The 17,697-nt window shown below is 40.1% G+C and overlaps 1 protein-coding gene across 1 annotated transcript; it reads right to left on the bottom strand.

The window, feature by feature from the left end:
• Nucleotides 1–2,120: 2,120 nt before the first annotated feature.
• On the bottom strand, nucleotides 2,121–16,378 carry dok1b (docking protein 1b). Its single transcript, XM_036597047.1, has 5 exons — nucleotides 15,890–16,378; nucleotides 8,331–8,624; nucleotides 7,655–7,745; nucleotides 5,548–5,720; nucleotides 2,121–4,622 (listed from the first exon to the last, which is right to left on the bottom strand). The coding sequence occupies exons 1-5, from the start codon at nucleotides 15,944–15,946 to the stop codon at nucleotides 3,435–3,437; spliced, it is 1,803 nt and encodes a 600-aa protein (XP_036452940.1). The 5' UTR covers nucleotides 15,947–16,378; the 3' UTR covers nucleotides 2,121–3,434.
• Between the last annotated feature and the right edge of the window lie 1,319 nt (nucleotides 16,379–17,697).

Below are 17,697 nucleotides of genomic sequence, written 5' to 3'. Positions count from 1 at the left end.
CCACTGTTTATAAGCAAGAAGCTCTTACGTCAATGGCATTTTGTTGAGCACTGGTTTCTCAGCATTTCAGATACTACTTCTCAGAATTGAGTTCCTGTTATTTTTGTGTGTATTTATATATATATATATATATATATATATATATATATATATTTATTTTTTTTTCTGAAAAACACTTAAAGTATTGTTGTAATTGTGTTAAGTGAAGGTTTTGCCTAAAACGTGTTCACACCCCCATTTAATGGCCTGAGCATGTGTTCTCTCTTGGGCCAGAGAGGCTGTTGGATTGTAATGTTTGTGCAGTGTTTAAAACCCCAGTCAAACTCAACAACAGCCTTATTCTCATTGAAGTAATTCTACAAAATAACTGAAATCTCGCAGAGTTCGAGACAGTGGGCCTGGGCGTTGTCTGCTGGGACAACAGAAATGCAGACGAGCTTTATTCCAGGAGACTGTTACATTACAACAAACAGCCTTCCTACCTCATACCACTAAAGAGGCATTTCATAAGAGCTTCTGCTCAGTTCATTTGTGCCACTGTAAATATATTAGTGCACTGATGTTTAGAACTGATTAAAAACCATTTAAGTGTATTGATGCTGTTAATTGTGATGGAAGGTTTTGTGCCAGAATTTAAAATAAAAATTATGAGTTCATTTTAACATGAACAGGCCTTCCTCGTTTATCTCCAAAAAAAAACTGTCACAACAGCTGACGTCTGTGTGAAGAACAGACAGAATCTGGCAGGGACCAGGAGGACTGATGCTGCTTCCATAAATAGGAATGATTAGCTTCTGGCAAAAACATGTTTTTTTCTGAAATATATTTTCCAGCTTTCCACAGGTTTTCACTTAGGAAATATCCTATCAGTATAACCAAAAGAACAATATTAGAGCCCCACATACCTGAATTTTTTAATACATGTGCTTACATGTGCAACCACATGCAATCAGTGACTCAGTCATGATAAAGTCAACACCCAGCCAAGTGGTTATGGAAGTATTTTTCCTCAAGAAACCTTAGAAAAGCTAACAGCTTTAGTATGTCAAGCTGTTCATCATGGCACATGGCAAGTATTCTTCATTCTTAAATGGCTCGTATGCATCAACCTGACATTCGTTAGTTGAAATCATAAAATCTAGCACAAAAACCTGAAACTGTTTAATATGCAAAAGACAAAATATGATCATGGTAAGAGACATTTTCAGGTAACAGCTGTACTTCTGCTCTGCTATTCAGAGAACAACGACGCAGTTCTGTTTTCCCCCCAGTTATCCAAGCATAGAGATGGGGGTGGAATGAAAACAGAAACGGAACATTCTAGAAAAGGGGAAGTCAGGCAAGATGAGAATACATCCCAAGTGCAACCCTTTTTATAGGCCACAGAATGCCAAAACTGAAACCACTGAAAATGTTACCAGTTGATTTAACACTATTTAAAGCTTTGGTGGATAAATATGGCTTATTTTTTTTAGCTGCCTTGCATTCTAAAAATATATCGGAAGTAGGAAAGATTCCCAAATGGTGCATAAGCTTTATTAACAGTAACAATCTAGTTGTTTGCTGTCAAAACACTTAAACACTTTGACAAAAGAGATAAAGGGTGCTATGACCTCTTAATGTCAGCAGCTTTGAGAAGAAATTAATGCATCCACCACCATTATCCCTTCCTCCTCCCACCTTACAAACAAAAAGCCAACTGAAAGTGAGCACTAGATACCCTTGAAGTTTATCAGGCACGGCATAATCACGAAACAGAGATCTACTTCAAAGTGTAGGTTCACATCAGTGATTTAAAATGATCACGATAAATAGCAACACTGTAGGAAGCTCAGGAAGTGTCAGAGGTAGTGCGAGATTAAAAGACAAAACATTTCCTCATTACACTGAGGCCACAGCATAATGACTGCTGTATATTTGAATTATGCCCAGAGAAATATCAGCTGAAGAGGCAACTGTAGGTCATCAAGGGTTCAGCACATATGGGTTATGTATGGGCAATCAGCTCACAAAAGGTTATTACTGTGTCAAAGTTTCTATGTTGGAAACATTTAGAGGAAGCGGCAAGATGCATGAGTGCAGTTATAAATGACCGCAGACTAAATTCAGAGGAGTAGTTTGGTACTTGGGCCAAAATGTTTTTGTAGTGTCTTTCCAAAGGAAAAACATTAGTGTGAAGGACACAGCGCTGTCTGCGTTTTAGCTTAAGAAAACTGCAGATTGAAAAAGTGAGGCACAAAGTGATGAATAGATCAGATTCTGGCAGGCCAAGAGGGTGGCCAAAAAAAAAATCCCTTCAGACAGTGGAAGAAAAGAGTGAGGGTGGGGGGAATGAAAGGAAAAGAGTGAAGGGGTGAATGAGAGAGAAAACAGGACAAGGAACAGCCTGTACCTTCAAACAGAGCCAGGCAGACGCGAATTAATTTAGCCAACATTTAAGCCACACTTGAAGTAAGGCCCTATTTTACGCAGCTGGTTAATATTCCCTAGGCATCAGGCAGTGTTTTATCTGTTCTGGCGGTATTCAGCACTCTAGAGGGGCAAAGTAAAGGAGTGAATAAAGGACAGTGAAAGAGGAAAAGAGCATTCAAGGTAATTTCATGCCCTCCTTGTGGACTCACCAAAACAACAAAAAACAAATCCAGATTTAAGAACACTAGATTTTACTGGAATACTAGGTACTTCCAAATAATTCATAAAAGCAGATGATTTGTTTTCCTATGAATCTTTTTTTATTGTTATCATCATAATTTTCAACCATACTATCAACAGCACAGCTGTTTTTGACCTTTTCCAACACACACATAGCAGTGGATTAGTAAAATGCTACATTTAGAATCTCAATACAAAACAAATGTGGATGTGTGCAACGATTATCCCCATAATCTGTTAACGCTGACCATCCAAGATTTAACTGTCAGGCATGGTAAGACAACGGGAAACTATTCCCTTGCTTTGCATTTTTGATTTCTGACATGTAAGTGCTTTGCAGCCTCTAAAATACAAGTCACAGACTCATTTTGATTCACAAAAAAGAAAAACTGGTAAAATAAGTGCAAAATTATAGTATCTTCTAGGACGAGACCATGTGGATAACCCACACGTAAGAATTGTGTTTTACAAGTCACATTTACTTTCTGTGAAATCTGTAGTTCAAGTGTCCTCCATAGTGGAAAAGACCTCCTTTTGTCATTGTGTCACTGATCACCGACCACAGTCCATTATCTATGATGCCAGATATTTGTGACACTAGACTGTGCGCACTTACTCTTTTATCAGGCATTGAAGTAATCTTCAGATATTTCTCTGGCAAGCAAGAAAGACTTTCCACCTAGACTCCAGAGAATGCTCACCTGACCTCTAGGACGAAGTTTGTATGTCAAAGATAGGCCATCAGAATGCAACTGGACTGTCAGAAGGCGTGCAGTTTTGGGTCAGATATCACCCAAGTTGTCGTAGATGATGTCCGGGGCTTGCATGGCAGGGTGCCAAGCATTGGCAGGGGGCTTATGCTTAGACACTTTACTATAAAGCTCAACTTGCCTCCCTGCTTTTCCTCCACCACTCCATTCATTTCCAGTTCCTTCACCACCACCACCATAATAGTTACTGGTGCTGCTATTGTTGTTGTTTAGGTTAGCTTTACCTTGGGGCAGTGGAGGAGGATCTTTCCTGGGAAGTGCTCCCTTACTCGGTTTGGGTGCTGTGAGGGGCTTCGGACCTTTAGGCCTGGCCACAGCCTGGGGTAGAGGCGTCTTGCCAAAGGCAGGGACACTATAGTCATCTGTACTAGGGTTGTAAGGCACTTCATGACCCTGAGGCTCTTCAAGTCCTCTGGTTCTCCATGGTTGACTCTCCAGCCGTGCCTCATCATATAGAGTAATGATGGGCTGGCCTGCTGGAGGACCTGCTCTTCCCTCAGGTTCATCATAGATGTGCTCTGATGGGGTTCCTTCTGCAGGACGTCTGCCCCGTGGCTCAAGTCCCAGTGCTCCTGTTCTTTGGGTTAAGTCTAGGGTCACCCGGTCGTAGACATCTGCATAGAAAGGCTCAGCCTTGTTGCCTGGATGACGGCCTCCACCCTCATCTCCGAGTGGACGTAGCCGTGGGTTGGGGGTTGGTGTGGGTTTGATGCTGTCCACAGGGTCAGAATAAAGACAGTCTCCAAGATTAGGTGGAAGACGAACAGAATCAGCAGGCTCTGAGTATAGATTAATTTGGTCCTCCAATAAAGGTCCACTTTTTGGCCCACGAGGCATAGGAGACCGTGGTGGCGTGCTTGCAATAGGCGCAGGGGGCTCTGGTAAGCTGCGCCCCTTTAAATTCTTGCTTTCACCTTCCCTCCGGCCGATGACACCATCTGCAGATCCAGGCTTGCTGCCACCAGAGTCTCCGTCTGGCTCTCGGCTGTTTCCCTCAGCAATGGCGGCACGGATCTGCTGCATGGCAGGACAGTCACCATCAAACGATGGACAGCTCTGGTGCCGTTCCTCAGCCTGGGCCTTCTGCTCCCGAATTGCGCTCTCCACAATCTGAAAGATCTCGTTCCCCTGCTTTGTCTCAAAGGTGAAGTTCCCTGGACCAGAATCACAGCGCCGGCCAGCCTCAAACGAGAACATCACCTGCACAAGACATCAGAATGAGAGTGGTGATTATGTGACACAATGATTATGATATTAAAGAGTTTGTTAACTGAAATGTCAAATCAGTGGTGGCATTTCCAGTTTAGTGGTATAGAACTAAGCTTCTATTTCTCAGCTTAACTGATGTGTTTGAAAGCAGCCCTTAATGTTTCGTGTAAGCATGTTACTATGTGACCAGATCGAGAGGACTAGCATATCATCACTGTCCAAAGGAAAACATGTATCCTTTTTTTTTCCTACATCATTGTGAAATTGTGGGAAAATTTCATGAAGACTGGATCAGCAGAAATGCTCCAAAAATGCTTGGAATAAAATCTCTTCACATTAACTTACATTAAAAGTAAGTAATGTTTTTGCCTTCTACTGTAAAGTTAGTATTTTTGAGACACTTGTTTTTCTTCAGTTTATTCAGATCCTCGAGAGGTATCATAAGCTTGATGCCTCAACAGTTATTTGCCACCTTAACCCTGCCTCCCGCCCACTCTTAAAGGAGAGAGGAAGGCCAGCTTCCTGTACCAAACTAGTTTCTATGGTAACGACAGGAAGCACAGTTGGAAACAACTGTGGCCTCAAGTTCCTGCTAGAAGTGTCAGTTTTAGCATGAGGGCAGCTGTCACTAAAAAAGCAGGGTGAGAACAACCATGAGATTATTTTAAGTTCACATCATTTGGGTGTTCACACACATAACCAAGTTTGAGCACTGGTCAGCATTATTCTTCATTGTTCCGGTGCAATTAGGTTAGCAGTGGAAAAACTATTCAGGCCCATGTAAATGCCACAGAAACGACGTATATTAATATCTTAAACATTTAAACACATTCTGTTCAGGAAACTCAGAAAGTTGCAGGTAAGATTCCTTGAATACTGCTAAGGAAGATCAACTTTAAAGTGGGCTAAAACTTACTCGATCTCTGCCATAGCGACGCAACAGTTTGTAGGGCCACACCAGTAAGTTCCTCTTAGTCTTAGGTTCCTTCAGTATCAGGCTTTCTCCATCTGCTTTAAGCCAGTAATTACCCGACAGACCACAACGTTCAGATGCTTCTGTTCTTTGGATGCTCACCCAGAATTCATTGACTACAAAGTAAGAGAGAGAGACAGTATATTAAACATTTAGCAACATACTGATATGATACTGATACTGGCCACCTATTCTGACATGTTTTGGGTTTTCTGTCAGTCGTCTAAATCCTTGATAGTTCAAATGGACGTAAATAAACGTTTTACAAAACACACTATGTAAAACAAATTTTTCTGTCAAATCCCAAAAGGATGACTATATTTAGATAAAACGATGTTTTGGCCCACATTCAGTATTTTAAGTCATCCTTATGCTGTGATGTATAATGAGCGTTGCACCTTTTTCTTGACAAGTCTTTTAAATTGCATCTCACGTATAGTTGGTAGAAGCACCCTTTTCCTTTGTTTGGCAAACCCAAATAAATAAATGAAACAGCAGAAGAGCAAATATCACTTTTTGCATGTGAATTTAATATTGCACAGAGCTCAATTATGTACAAGCTCAGCTTGGTTAGGTGAAGATATTTCAGTGATTTCCGAAACAGAGCTTAAAGGAAGTTCAAAGGCAACATTCCTTCATGTTTCACATGGTTGTCTGTCACAGGAAATTGACAGACATCAATGCCTTTGCAACATCCCCATATGTTACGTATATAACCAAGCTATTTATTTGGTACAGTTGTGCCCATCAGTCTGCTATATCATAGGCCGGCAGAGCTTGGCTCTGATCTGCTAGAGGGACCTGCAGATGCTCACAGTTGTTATCAGTGGCTTCACTTCAGAGAGGTTCTTAAAATCCCCAGAGGCCAATGGAAAATTCAATGTCTGTAAAAACTGACAGTTAGTGTTGCAGAGCAACAGTGAGATGGTGTCACTTCACATGCTTGCTTGGTGTCACTGAACTGCAGAACTGAATAAATACACCCACCACAGCGCATATGATGCTCACACACTCACTCATGCAATGAAGACATGGAGTGAGTGTGCCAAGACTGCAAAGTCACAAGCCTCTTAATGTTAGTGCTCACTCACAGGCACTCAGCTCTTTGAGGAAGTCACTGGAGCCCTTATGAAAAACAGAAGTGTTCATGACCTCCATTTCCCTAGAAACATTCGGATTCTGGATGAGAATTCAGAGAGAGAAAGAGAGAGAGAGAGATAGACTGCTGCCTTTACTTTTTCACAAATCTAAGTATCTATCTATCAAATGCCTATCTAACTCCTTCTCTTTCTCTTTGATATTTGAAGGCTGTGGATGGCTATGCTGAAGGAGGGGCTAAATGCCTGAGATTCTGTACTTCTCTGTACAGCTCCTTTGTTTTGGTTAGTAACATTTTTCTCTTTAACTCAATCACTTTTAACTGCCCTAATAGCAGAAATGGTATGCAGCAGAGCATGTCTTTCTGTGTGTGCATGCGCATGTCTGTCACAGTAGGAAGCAGCTCTCCTCTCTATACTGTCTAGTGTAAACACATTAACAGCCACATTTTTCCAGGGCTGCGTGCCTAACATGTGACCGAGGAAAGAACCCTTCCGCCTCTAAACTTGAAGCCAGTTTTGCCTTTTCTCTTACATGGTTATGGGTTAGGTGCTGACATGGCTTGACCTATATCAACATCAAAAAGGGCAGCTTCCACACAAATCCCAAACAGTGCCTGCGCTACAACCAAACTGGGACAGGAAAAGATGTCACAAGGCTCCCTTGTTTAGGAACTTGCCCTAAAGGCATATATAATTCCTATCTCTATCTACTGTTTGTGGTAATGAGGACTTTGCTCCCAAAACAAGCACAGCCATGACTTTATTTTAGCCAGTAGGAAGAGTATGAAAACTTTCTTGATTAAGAGCCATGAGGGAAAATGAGAAAGGAAATAGGAGGAAAATCAACCTTCTACTGGCTATAGTGCAGAGAAAATCTGCATTATATAACATCATAAAATGGCCAAGATATGACAGAAATATGGCATGTGTACTCCCTCACTTTCTATTACCTTCCTCTCTGGAGTAATAGATCAGGTTCTCAGCCATCTGAAGTTCCTGCTGTCCGTTTGAGTCAGGACTACCAAGAGATCCACTCCCACCCTAAGAGCCAAAGGGACAGAAAGAGAACGGGAAAGAATTGGAGAGATGCTGAGTGTGCAAAGGAGGCAGCTGCCTTTCTGATTCCCATAAAAGCTTACAGTCCCCTTTCTTTTTGGAAGTTCCCAGCATGTATCCAGAACATGCCTAGACATTCCAAGTTCATTTTGTATGCAAACACAAACACCTTAAAATGACACAAAATATACTTAAACAACGTAATGCAGGCTAGCACTTTAGATTTTTCTATTCACCTAATTAAAGAAGACTTAGAATTGTCTTTAAACTAGAGTGATTGTATTGTGTATTTCCTTAATATGCGGATCCTTACTAAAACAGAAAATTAGAATACTAGTATGTGGCCTCCTTATTCATTAATCTAAAGGTAAAAAGTTGCATTCATTTAAATGTGCAACAGCACTTTATATCAATTTCAGCTCAGATAAAAAAATGAACACGATCATGTTATTTTCTACGCCAATTCAAAAACTTCTATGAACGATTTAGTGACATGAAATCCACTAAAGATCTATTATTATGAAGGCCTTGTGAGTGTGAAATTATTAAGCATGCTCCACGATGCCTCACCTGAAAGGCAATCTCACACATCTTCTCCACCCACTCAGTTGTGACGTGCTTTTCGGCTGCAAACACATGCACCTTATCGTTGGTCTCCACACAGAAGGCGGCCATGTTCTCTTTGGGGCAGGTTTCGGTAACGGCAGGAAGGATGCTGATACACTCTGAAAGGCGGATGATCTTTTTGTCCAATTTTTTAGTGCTGGGTTTTTCAGTGCCACTGCCTCCACAATCGTAGAACTCGAGCCGTGCAATGCCATTCTGACTCGCAGGATACAGCACAAACCAATTTTTCTTCCATTTCTGAAAAGAGATTGAGTACATGAGTAAGGAGATAAAACACCAAGACACTTTAGCATTCTTTGATAAACTTTGTTGTTGCTTCAAGACAGACAGCCTTGGGAGCCTTCCAGCTACACTTCAACAGACAGAGACTTTTTAAGTCACTGTGTGAGTGAAGAGGGAAGTTATGCTATTTGAGGAGTATTTAACTCAGAGGTCAAATACACAGTGGCTTATCTAAGTTGGCCTTCATATCTGAGTTGGGGCCAGGAGTGTTTAAATTGCTGCTGGCAAAAAGATCCTGAGTCATTTGGATTAGTGATTTACATATCGTGGCTGTCAGATCAAACCCCTGTAATTCCGTTTTGTCTTCATTTTACACCAGCTGAAAATATCAGCTTCCCTTCAGTGTGTGAACTAAAAGGGTCCAAAATAACCTAGAACAAAATCTGGTTACATTAATTTTCATTAAAAGTTAAGACTGCTTTTTCCTTTGCATTTTGGAGATGAAGTGTTTTGTTCAGCGATTATAAGCTAATACCGAAATCCCACATGGAAAAATATACATTCCAAATGTATTTTTCAAATATATTTTTGCCTGTATTAAAATGGCCAAAACTGTATTTGTTATATATTTTTTAAAAATGTATTTATTTGTATTTGTTATTGTATTTTTTCAATTGTATGTCACTGTAACAAAGGTTACAGGTATAACTAAATATACATGAACTGAATGTATGGTATGACTTTTAAGCTTTCCACTGTGCTTTGGATTAACCATGAACGAAAATATATATAACAAAATATATTTGGTTATTATGTCAATATATTCTGAAATATATATTTTGGAATGTATTTCGGCATGGATTGCAATGCATTTGAAATGGATTTCAAATATATACAAATAAATATCCATATATTCATATCATAATTCACACACAGTGAACCATTCCTTGTTTAGCTGGCTGTGACAAGGAATGCATCTCCAAACTCTCACTTAGATTCTATACCTTAAATTAGCATGATATCCATAAGACGTCCCTCTTCATATTCTTATTTACATCACACCATCTTTATTTAGAGTCTGGGTCACCATGCTGAGGTAACTGTGAGGAAACTTGTGCTGCTAGTGAGTATCAAGCCCCTTCCTCCAGATGCACAAAAGAGGGAAGGAAAGCTGAGAGATTACACAAATAAACAAAATGAGTGACCAAGGACACCTGTGGAGTGGTGTGTGTGTGTGTTCAAAGGTGAAAGGTTCGGTCCTCCTAAGTTTTACTGTGAACACTAAAGTGCGTAAGCAAACTTGTCAGTCACCTTTATAAAATTCTGTTTCAAAGGTACATTTTTATTTCAGTGAAATAAAGGTCAGTGCAAAAAAGCAAACAAAATAAGAGAGTAAAATAAGTAGAGACTGTACTGAGAAGAGCCAGGTTGAGCAAACTAAAGGAGGTGGGAAGGTGACAATTCAGTAATAGTAATAGCCTGAACAGAATAAATCTTCCATTCCATTCACAAAAATATTTTGGTTGTCTTGACTACAAGACGGCAGGCAAGACATGTGGCCTTGATGTGGTAATGCTTTCATTATTTCAGTCTTTATTCCTTTACACCATTTAAAAAAAACGCCAGCTGGCCTTTACATTGTGCAAACACTTCATGACAAATGGACCAACAGAAATGGGCTTATGGTACATTAAATTTAAGATTTTTTTTTTCTTTTAGAAAGTTAGGATTATATTGTGGTTTTGGTACTGCAGTGACAATGTACTGGGGCATTGCAGAAAATTAATATCTGGCAGTAGATAAACTATTTAATATCAGTATCTTTAGTCACAGTAGATAACATAAATATCTTTAGTCTCAGGAAACTAGAGATCATAGTATAAAATGTGCATGTACTGCATGCGTATATATCAATGTTGTGCATCAAAACAACTCTGATAGATGTGTTATGTGCCACCATACAAAGAGAATGTTGTAAGGACATTCAGGCATCTGGAGGCCTTAATCAAGCCTTATTCCACAACTATGCACTTCCTGTGAGTTCATGTCTGCTGTGCCATGGAACGCAGAGATTCTAACGGTCAAAATGCCACAGAAGGTCTCCGTATGAGTGACAATACAGCGTACTCAGAAACAGAGGATGATTGCTGTCACCGGTAATGACATAAGGAGAGAGGAGGGGAGAATTTCAAGACAAGTTTACAGGCAAAATTAGATTGACGTAGCTGATTATGTCAGCACTGCAGTCACGGTTTCAAAGATCTAGAAATTAGGCAAGTTGTACACTATGGGTTAGTGCTGGGTGGCATTGATAAAATTCAATATCACAAGCTTTTCTAAATATCTTCAGGATCAGTTTGAGTTTCCATTAATAAAGTTGAACTCATGCTTTCTGAGTACTGATACTTAATGCTAAAAATGTCTTATAATTCTGATATAACTTGTTTTGATTGGACTTAAATCGGTCCATTTTCTTCTCTTAACTTAAGATTAGTTACATTTTTTTAAAACAATCCAAAGCACTGGGTAAATTATATATACTGCAGTTTAGATTTTGTTGTCCATCAACACCCATAAACCTAAAAACCAGTATCGCTGTGTGACACCAATACAATAGTATATTAGTATAGACAATGTACTGTCCAGCACTGCTATGGGTTATTAAAATCTAGTGTGCATGTGCATTTATCAACATGGCAAAGAGGAAATGTGTGGGACTACCCAGTGTGCTTTGCTTCCTCCAACACACTGCAGGTGTACAGTATGACTGCTCCATCTGCAGATGTACTCTGGGCCTGCTTTCCAAAAAGCTCCACAGTTAAGACTATTTTCACACGTACACACTTACAGAGTGTTCAGAGTAACATTTCCCTTACAGTCTTACAATATACGGCTTTAATAACCTGTTTGCAGTGATGTTTTTGGGGAAAAAAGGTGTCAGGCCGGTTCATACAGAAGAAGGAAATCTAGAAACACACAGAAGAAGGATATACGGAACCAAAGGCTGCTTACAAAATAAAACCCAATTCATCGTTAAACCGAACTTAACCAGCTGAATTAATGACGAAGGTCATGTCAGAAGTGATTTCATCACAGTTACCCCACCGACTCCATATAAGGTAACAGTGTACTTGAGAAATATATTACACAGGATGGAACTTATGCAAATAAGCCAAGAGAGAGTGACTTCCTCAAATCTGCGTCCCGACCTTATCAGAAGTAATGCTAGTGTAATACACATACACATGCTCTCTCTTCCCAAACACAGGCATTAAGAGCATTCCCAGAGTGAAATATGACCACAAAGAGGACATAAAATAACAATATATCTACAGTAGAGACAATATTAAAAGCATCATCAAGTTCCTATCAACATATTTTTTAACTTTGCATTTTGTGAAAAAGCAAAGCTCAACACTCGATGCACATTAATACCTCTACTATCCCCACACTAACCATTTGCACACTAACCACACACTTGGCTTTTGGATTAATATGTAGCCACAGGAGACAGTGTTATTAACAGATCGCATGGCTCCTCTCTTTTTAGACAATGGTGTTCACTATTTTTCACATTTTCATAAATGAAACATTAACTAAGCTCTAAAGAAACATAAATGTCTCTGTATTAGCAACGGTCCATTAGTAATAATTCAAAATGGGTGATTTTCTAAATTTAAACATACATATGTAAATGTCTGTCCTGAAAAAATAAATAATCTATTAAAAAGAGCATAGTCAAAAATAAGCAATTTAATAAAGGCTAATGTTTGACCATTAGTAAACCCTTAAAAATTCTTGGAAATAAAAGACTGCTCAGAATTGGCGTACATTTAGCCAAACAGTTGTCTCGCAAGCCAGACTTTTGGCATAATGTCTGGTAGCTTTCATCACTTGGTGTGGCCAAAAACCACCTACACTGACAAAGAGGGCCTTTTTGACTAACATGCAAAGCAACCAATCAGAAGTGTTACGTATGGGACAGGCTAATTCTTGTAGATGTCAGCTGACTTTCAGCTAAATAAGGACAACAACTATTTCCAGTTTCCATTCATTTGTTTACTACTGGCATAAACCATGAGAATGCACAAATTAACAGGTTCCTTGACTTGCACCTAAAAACAACATTAGTGCACAATACATATCAGATACTCTGTGTCATATGAGTGAAGCATCTGATAGTGAGACTAGTTAAACTGCTTTAAAAAGCACTAGAAGTTGAAGTTCTCAGGCCTCTTTGTTACTCAAGTGGAAAGCACATTCTATTCTAGAACAGCTCGGTGTCAGTTCTTCACCTCAGAGCACTAAGTGGCACATTTGTGTATCTAAAACAAATGTCAAGGTGAGGGGACAATTTGAAATTATGATATTAACAGTAATACAAACATATGCACACCTTACTGGGTTTTTTTGGAGGGTAAATGTAAACCACCAGACTTGGTGAAGCTGCATTATCGTAATGCAGACCACAAAAGACCCAACCACTGATTGTTAAAGGACGATACAGGCAGTACCTTCTCTGTCGTGGTGCTTTGTGAGGCCACTTTCCAGATTCTTGCAGCTGCAGCCAACATAGTGGACAGAGGCCCAGGGGCTGGGCCAAAGTCAATATCCCTCTACACTCCACCATTACACAAACACGAGTCTCGGGTGATGGAGAAGTTTGGCAAGGGTAAACTTTGTCGTGTTTTAAAGCATGTCTCACACAAACCCACACAGACACACTCTGCATCTGTTGTCTTTTATCCAGAGGTCACTTTTAAAAGGCTCGGTGAAGGTCAAAGGTCAAATGTCTGAGGCAACTTCCATCTACACCTACCAGCCAAGAAATGCATCAGTAATGAATGACTGTTTTTGAGTCACTGCGAGTTAGGGATACATATTGCGATATGCCTTGCAACATGAAGTGAATCAATCATGTGACACGGCTAAAGACTAACCTTCATTATTTTGATTCAACAAAACACATATTCATGAAAAAAAAACTGATCTGGAACTGTGAGATGCTCACAGCACACAGTAAAAGCTTGAGTGGTTAAACAGCTCATTTGCATTTTGCAGATTTCTGCAATATCAGTTTTGCAAAAGTCAGAAACGTAATCATAACTTGAAACCAATATACCAAGCACTAGGCTTATAACTTTATCTATCATAGCATAGCGGTCATTATCATGTTGGAAAGTACTGCTTTGAATACTGATGATGACTGTTAAGTAAATCCGTGTCTAGATCAGTGGGTGATATCTCCCACAAGCCCACTGAAACACTACCCAAACACAACCTCACATCCAAATATGAGCCAACTTTGAAACCAAAACACCTCATATTCTGGAGTTTTTAAAAATAATCTTTATCATTCACACTCTCCCACTCAACACCTAACAAGCAAAGTCAACTTCCTCAGCCCTCAGCAACCAAGTGCACATTCTTCCAAGTCATCACAATCTTCGTATTAGCTCATGTTAATTCAATTCAGTTTTATTTGTAGAACGCTTTTTACAATTACACAACGTCATGAAGCAGTTTTATCTGGGTCCAGGCCCTAATGAGCAGGCCTAGGGTGACCGCAGCCAGGAAAAAATCTGTAAGAGCATGAGGAAGAAACCTTAAGAGGAAGTTTTCAACCTTGAGAGCTTTTGTTGGTGTTTGTATTTTACCAAGAACATGCAAGAACGTAGAGTAATGGTCTCTGAAGAATGCTGTTTTTGTCATGGTCACAACAAAACATGCTATCTTGAACAAGATAACTTTACAGGAGAAGCAAAAAGACATTATGAACTTGAATGTATGATAATGTCATGAGATTTTCATTTGGACCATCTCTATTGGTCCATTCAGCACAAAATGTTTACTCAATGTAAAATGGACCTGCTGTTTTCAAATGATGCAATAATCCAAATCGGGAGAATTGTTTCAAAAGACACATTAAGGAAGCTATAAGAATAGATCTTAGCAGGTGTGACTGATTTTTGGGTCCTTTAGTGCCCTTGGCTATGATTTAAGAGAAGTTTTGCTTGAGGTCACATGATTCATGTCAGTGTGAAATGGTAATAAGAACAAACTGGCCTGAAACAGTGTGATTTGTCTGTACTAAGCTGCTCAGATAGAGTTTCTCACTTTTGTGGTTCGGCCTTCTGGTGAAAGGACAAGGTCACACGTTTTCTATCACATGCAGAGGCTTTTGTAAAAGTGACTGAGACAAAAAACAACGTGTCTTTATACTTGTTCCGTTTCAATACTATATCAACAGAGTAAATAGTCCTAAATATCTGAGAAAGAAAAATAACTGCTCTTCTTGAATGCTGTGTCCCAGCATGCTTCAGTCTGTAAGTCCTGTCAGCAGGAGTATAGTAAACGGTAAACAGTGGGCAGGCCTGGTGTTGTGTCTGACTGTTATTCATTCATGTGACTATGATACTTTCATGTCACAAGAAAGAGAAGAACAGAGCTGGACCTTATGGCCACAACTTTAATGCATTATGATTATCAGACACAAACTCTTAAATGGTCTGTCTTCAACCAGTCAGTCAATCCATCTCTCTATCCTTTTTGCTTTTTAAATAAAGTGGGATTATTCAGTCAAAAGTGCACAGATGGGGAATCACTGGTTACCTTTACTCATGTGTAAAATGTTTATGGATTTGTTTCCTGTATTGTCAAATCTTACTATATTTACTAGTCCTCAAGCATATTTGTGAGAAATGAAATCTACTTTTTGCTCAGTTACAATTACGGTGTATTAACATCCAGTCACTAATTCCTTTTTTTGTGTTTAGTTTCATTATGTTACGTTGCTGACAGTGTGATTTGTCACACCTCTGACTTCTGGGGTTTATCTTTTTATTTTAGACCAAGAGAGCAAAAAAGAGAAAAATAACACGCCAGACTTTTCAGTTCCTATGCGGGATGCACTGGTTAGTTCCACTGTAGTTCTATAAATTCCTCAGTGCTTAATTCTTTAGTAGTTTTTGAGTTGGTACTTTTTCTTTTTTTGTAAAGGTACTTTTTGACTTTCGCTTGAGTCATTCTTCCACCAAAATAACGTTAACAATACTTCTACTGTAGTTTCAGGCTACTCTCGTCACCTCTGCAAATGAGTACCAGAGAAGTGACACTTGGATGTAAATAAGTTCAAACACTGTCTGTCCTCGAGCTACACAGCAGTAAACCGTTCAGTTCAGTTTGCTCTGAGGTAGAAACTACGTTGTCTCACATTAACTCCACTGCTCTGCTTCTGTTCTGCTCTGCTATCCGGGCGAAGTCACAAAACAGCAGCTTACCTTTCCAAACTTCTGGTGTTGGACATATAGTTGTCCTTCTTTGACGTGAGTGTCCATGTTGTACTGAATCCTCCTCTGAAGTCTGAAGTAAACCCAAACTAGTCAACACGCGAATCTCCTCTTCTGTCTGTATCTCAGCCTCTCACTTCTTCACACTTCCTTGAGCGCGAACTTCCGCTCGCCAAACTTCACCAAATCGTCGCAGGGAAGTCATTTAAAAAGTTGTTTTTTTATTTCTGTGTTTATTACATAACTCTGGATCCGTTGAGAAACTCGGTGTTCTCTCTTAGAGCACATTCAGCCTCTGAAGGTGTCCGGAGTTCACGCGCAGCACCAATGCGCGCACACGAGCTTTCAGGCTGCAGCTCCCTCCACCCACTTACACTAACGCTCTCTCTCTCTCTCTCTCCTTTTCTCTTCTCTGTCGCTTTCTTTTCCTTGTCTCTCTTTTTCACTTGTTTCGTCTGTCTCCTCTCTATCTCTGTTTCTCTTCTCTGTCGCTCTCTCTCTCTTTCTGTGTCTCTGCCCTTTCTTTTTTCTGTCGCCTTCTTTTTCTTCTGTCTCTCTCTTTCACTTGCGCTCTCTCTCTCTCTTCACTTGTTTTCTCTGTTTATCTCTCCTCTCTCTATCGCACGTCCCCCCTTCTCTGCTCTGTCGCTTTCTTTAGTTTCTCTCTGTCTTTCTCTTCTACCTGTTCTCTCTCTCCTCCCTCTATCGCTCCCTTTCTTTTCTCTCTCTTTTTTCTTCTCCCCCTTGTTCTCTTTCTTTCTGTGTGTCTCTCTCTTTTTTCACTTGTTTTCTATCTGTCTGTCTCTCCTCTCTCTCGGTTCGTCACTTTCCTCGTGTTGTGGTGCGGTCTGTGCGCTCGTGGTCAAAAAGTACATTTATGTCTAGAAATTTCCGGTCGTGTCACACGTGCCTGTTAATTCATTCTCGCATTCCGCTGTTCTGTGGTTGTGTCCGCGCGCGCGCGTTTTACCTTCACGATTGTCCATTGAAGGGTGGGCGACATGGCGAACAAAACATCGTAGACACAATATCAGGCATTTTCACGACACACATCACGGTATTTATTTTCATTTTTCTGAGGTTTGATGATTTGGAGAAGACAACAACCAGTAAAAAACTATCAGTATAATGAAACAGTCAATGCAGCCAGTTCATTTGGTACTGCTGAAATGCACGATGTGCTGAAATAAGCATGATATGACGTAAAATATCACGATAAATATCTTCCTATTGCTCTGTTTAGCAGTTCAGTTCATTTTAGTGTATGATGTTAAGTTGCCCCTGTTCAGAAGGATGTTCAGTGGTGGTCACCAGCAAAACCAGCACATGTTCTGTTTTGGATGTTGGTGTGCTGGTCAATCAGCAGGACCACTCTGAGTGACCAGCTAAATCTGCACCAGACCAGCATAAACCAGCATAGAATTCATGCTGGTCTGTGCTGTTTGTTTCAACAGGGGGGCAGATGTCGTTATAGTGTCCTACAGTACTCAAGCATTTGACTTGTGTAAGAAGTCATCACATATAAGCCACCCATAAACCACGTCTCTCTCTCTCTCTCTCTCTCTCTCTCTCTCTCTCTCATACACAGTCAATACTACAGCCTTTCTCTGACATTATTGTTTGGCATTTTGGTTGAGGGAGGCTGAGTGTTTCTGTTGGTGAGACAGTGTGGTTTTCAACATACATAATGAAAGCAATTCTGCATTGTGCTAACGGAAAAAGATTCTCCCCTCACTCACGCCCCCAGACAGGCATGTTTACAGACAGACACAGACAGTGTGGGCCTAGTTCAGAGGGGA

This window comes from Colossoma macropomum, unplaced genomic scaffold, assembly GCF_904425465.1.
Source record: "Colossoma macropomum unplaced genomic scaffold, Colossoma_macropomum, whole genome shotgun sequence".
Taxonomy (NCBI): Eukaryota; Metazoa; Chordata; class Actinopteri; order Characiformes; family Serrasalmidae; genus Colossoma; species Colossoma macropomum.
Note: the sequence above shows the minus strand (reverse complement) of the source record. Positions and strands in the feature narration are given on the sequence as shown.

Bases quoted from the DNA above. Each gene is read 5' to 3' on its own strand.
- dok1b (XM_036597047.1), bottom strand. From the start codon at position 15,946: ATGGACACTCACGTCAAAGAAGGACAACTATATGTCCAACACCAGAAG. The intron at 8,625-15,889 runs GTAAGCTGCTGT...ATCTCTTTTCAG, and splicing joins AACACCAGAAGTTTGGAAAG to AAATGGAAGAAAAATTGGTT. The intron at 4,623-5,547 runs GTAAGTTTTAGC...TGTCTTGTGCAG, and splicing joins GTCGCTATGGCAGAGATCGA to GTGATGTTCTCGTTTGAGGC.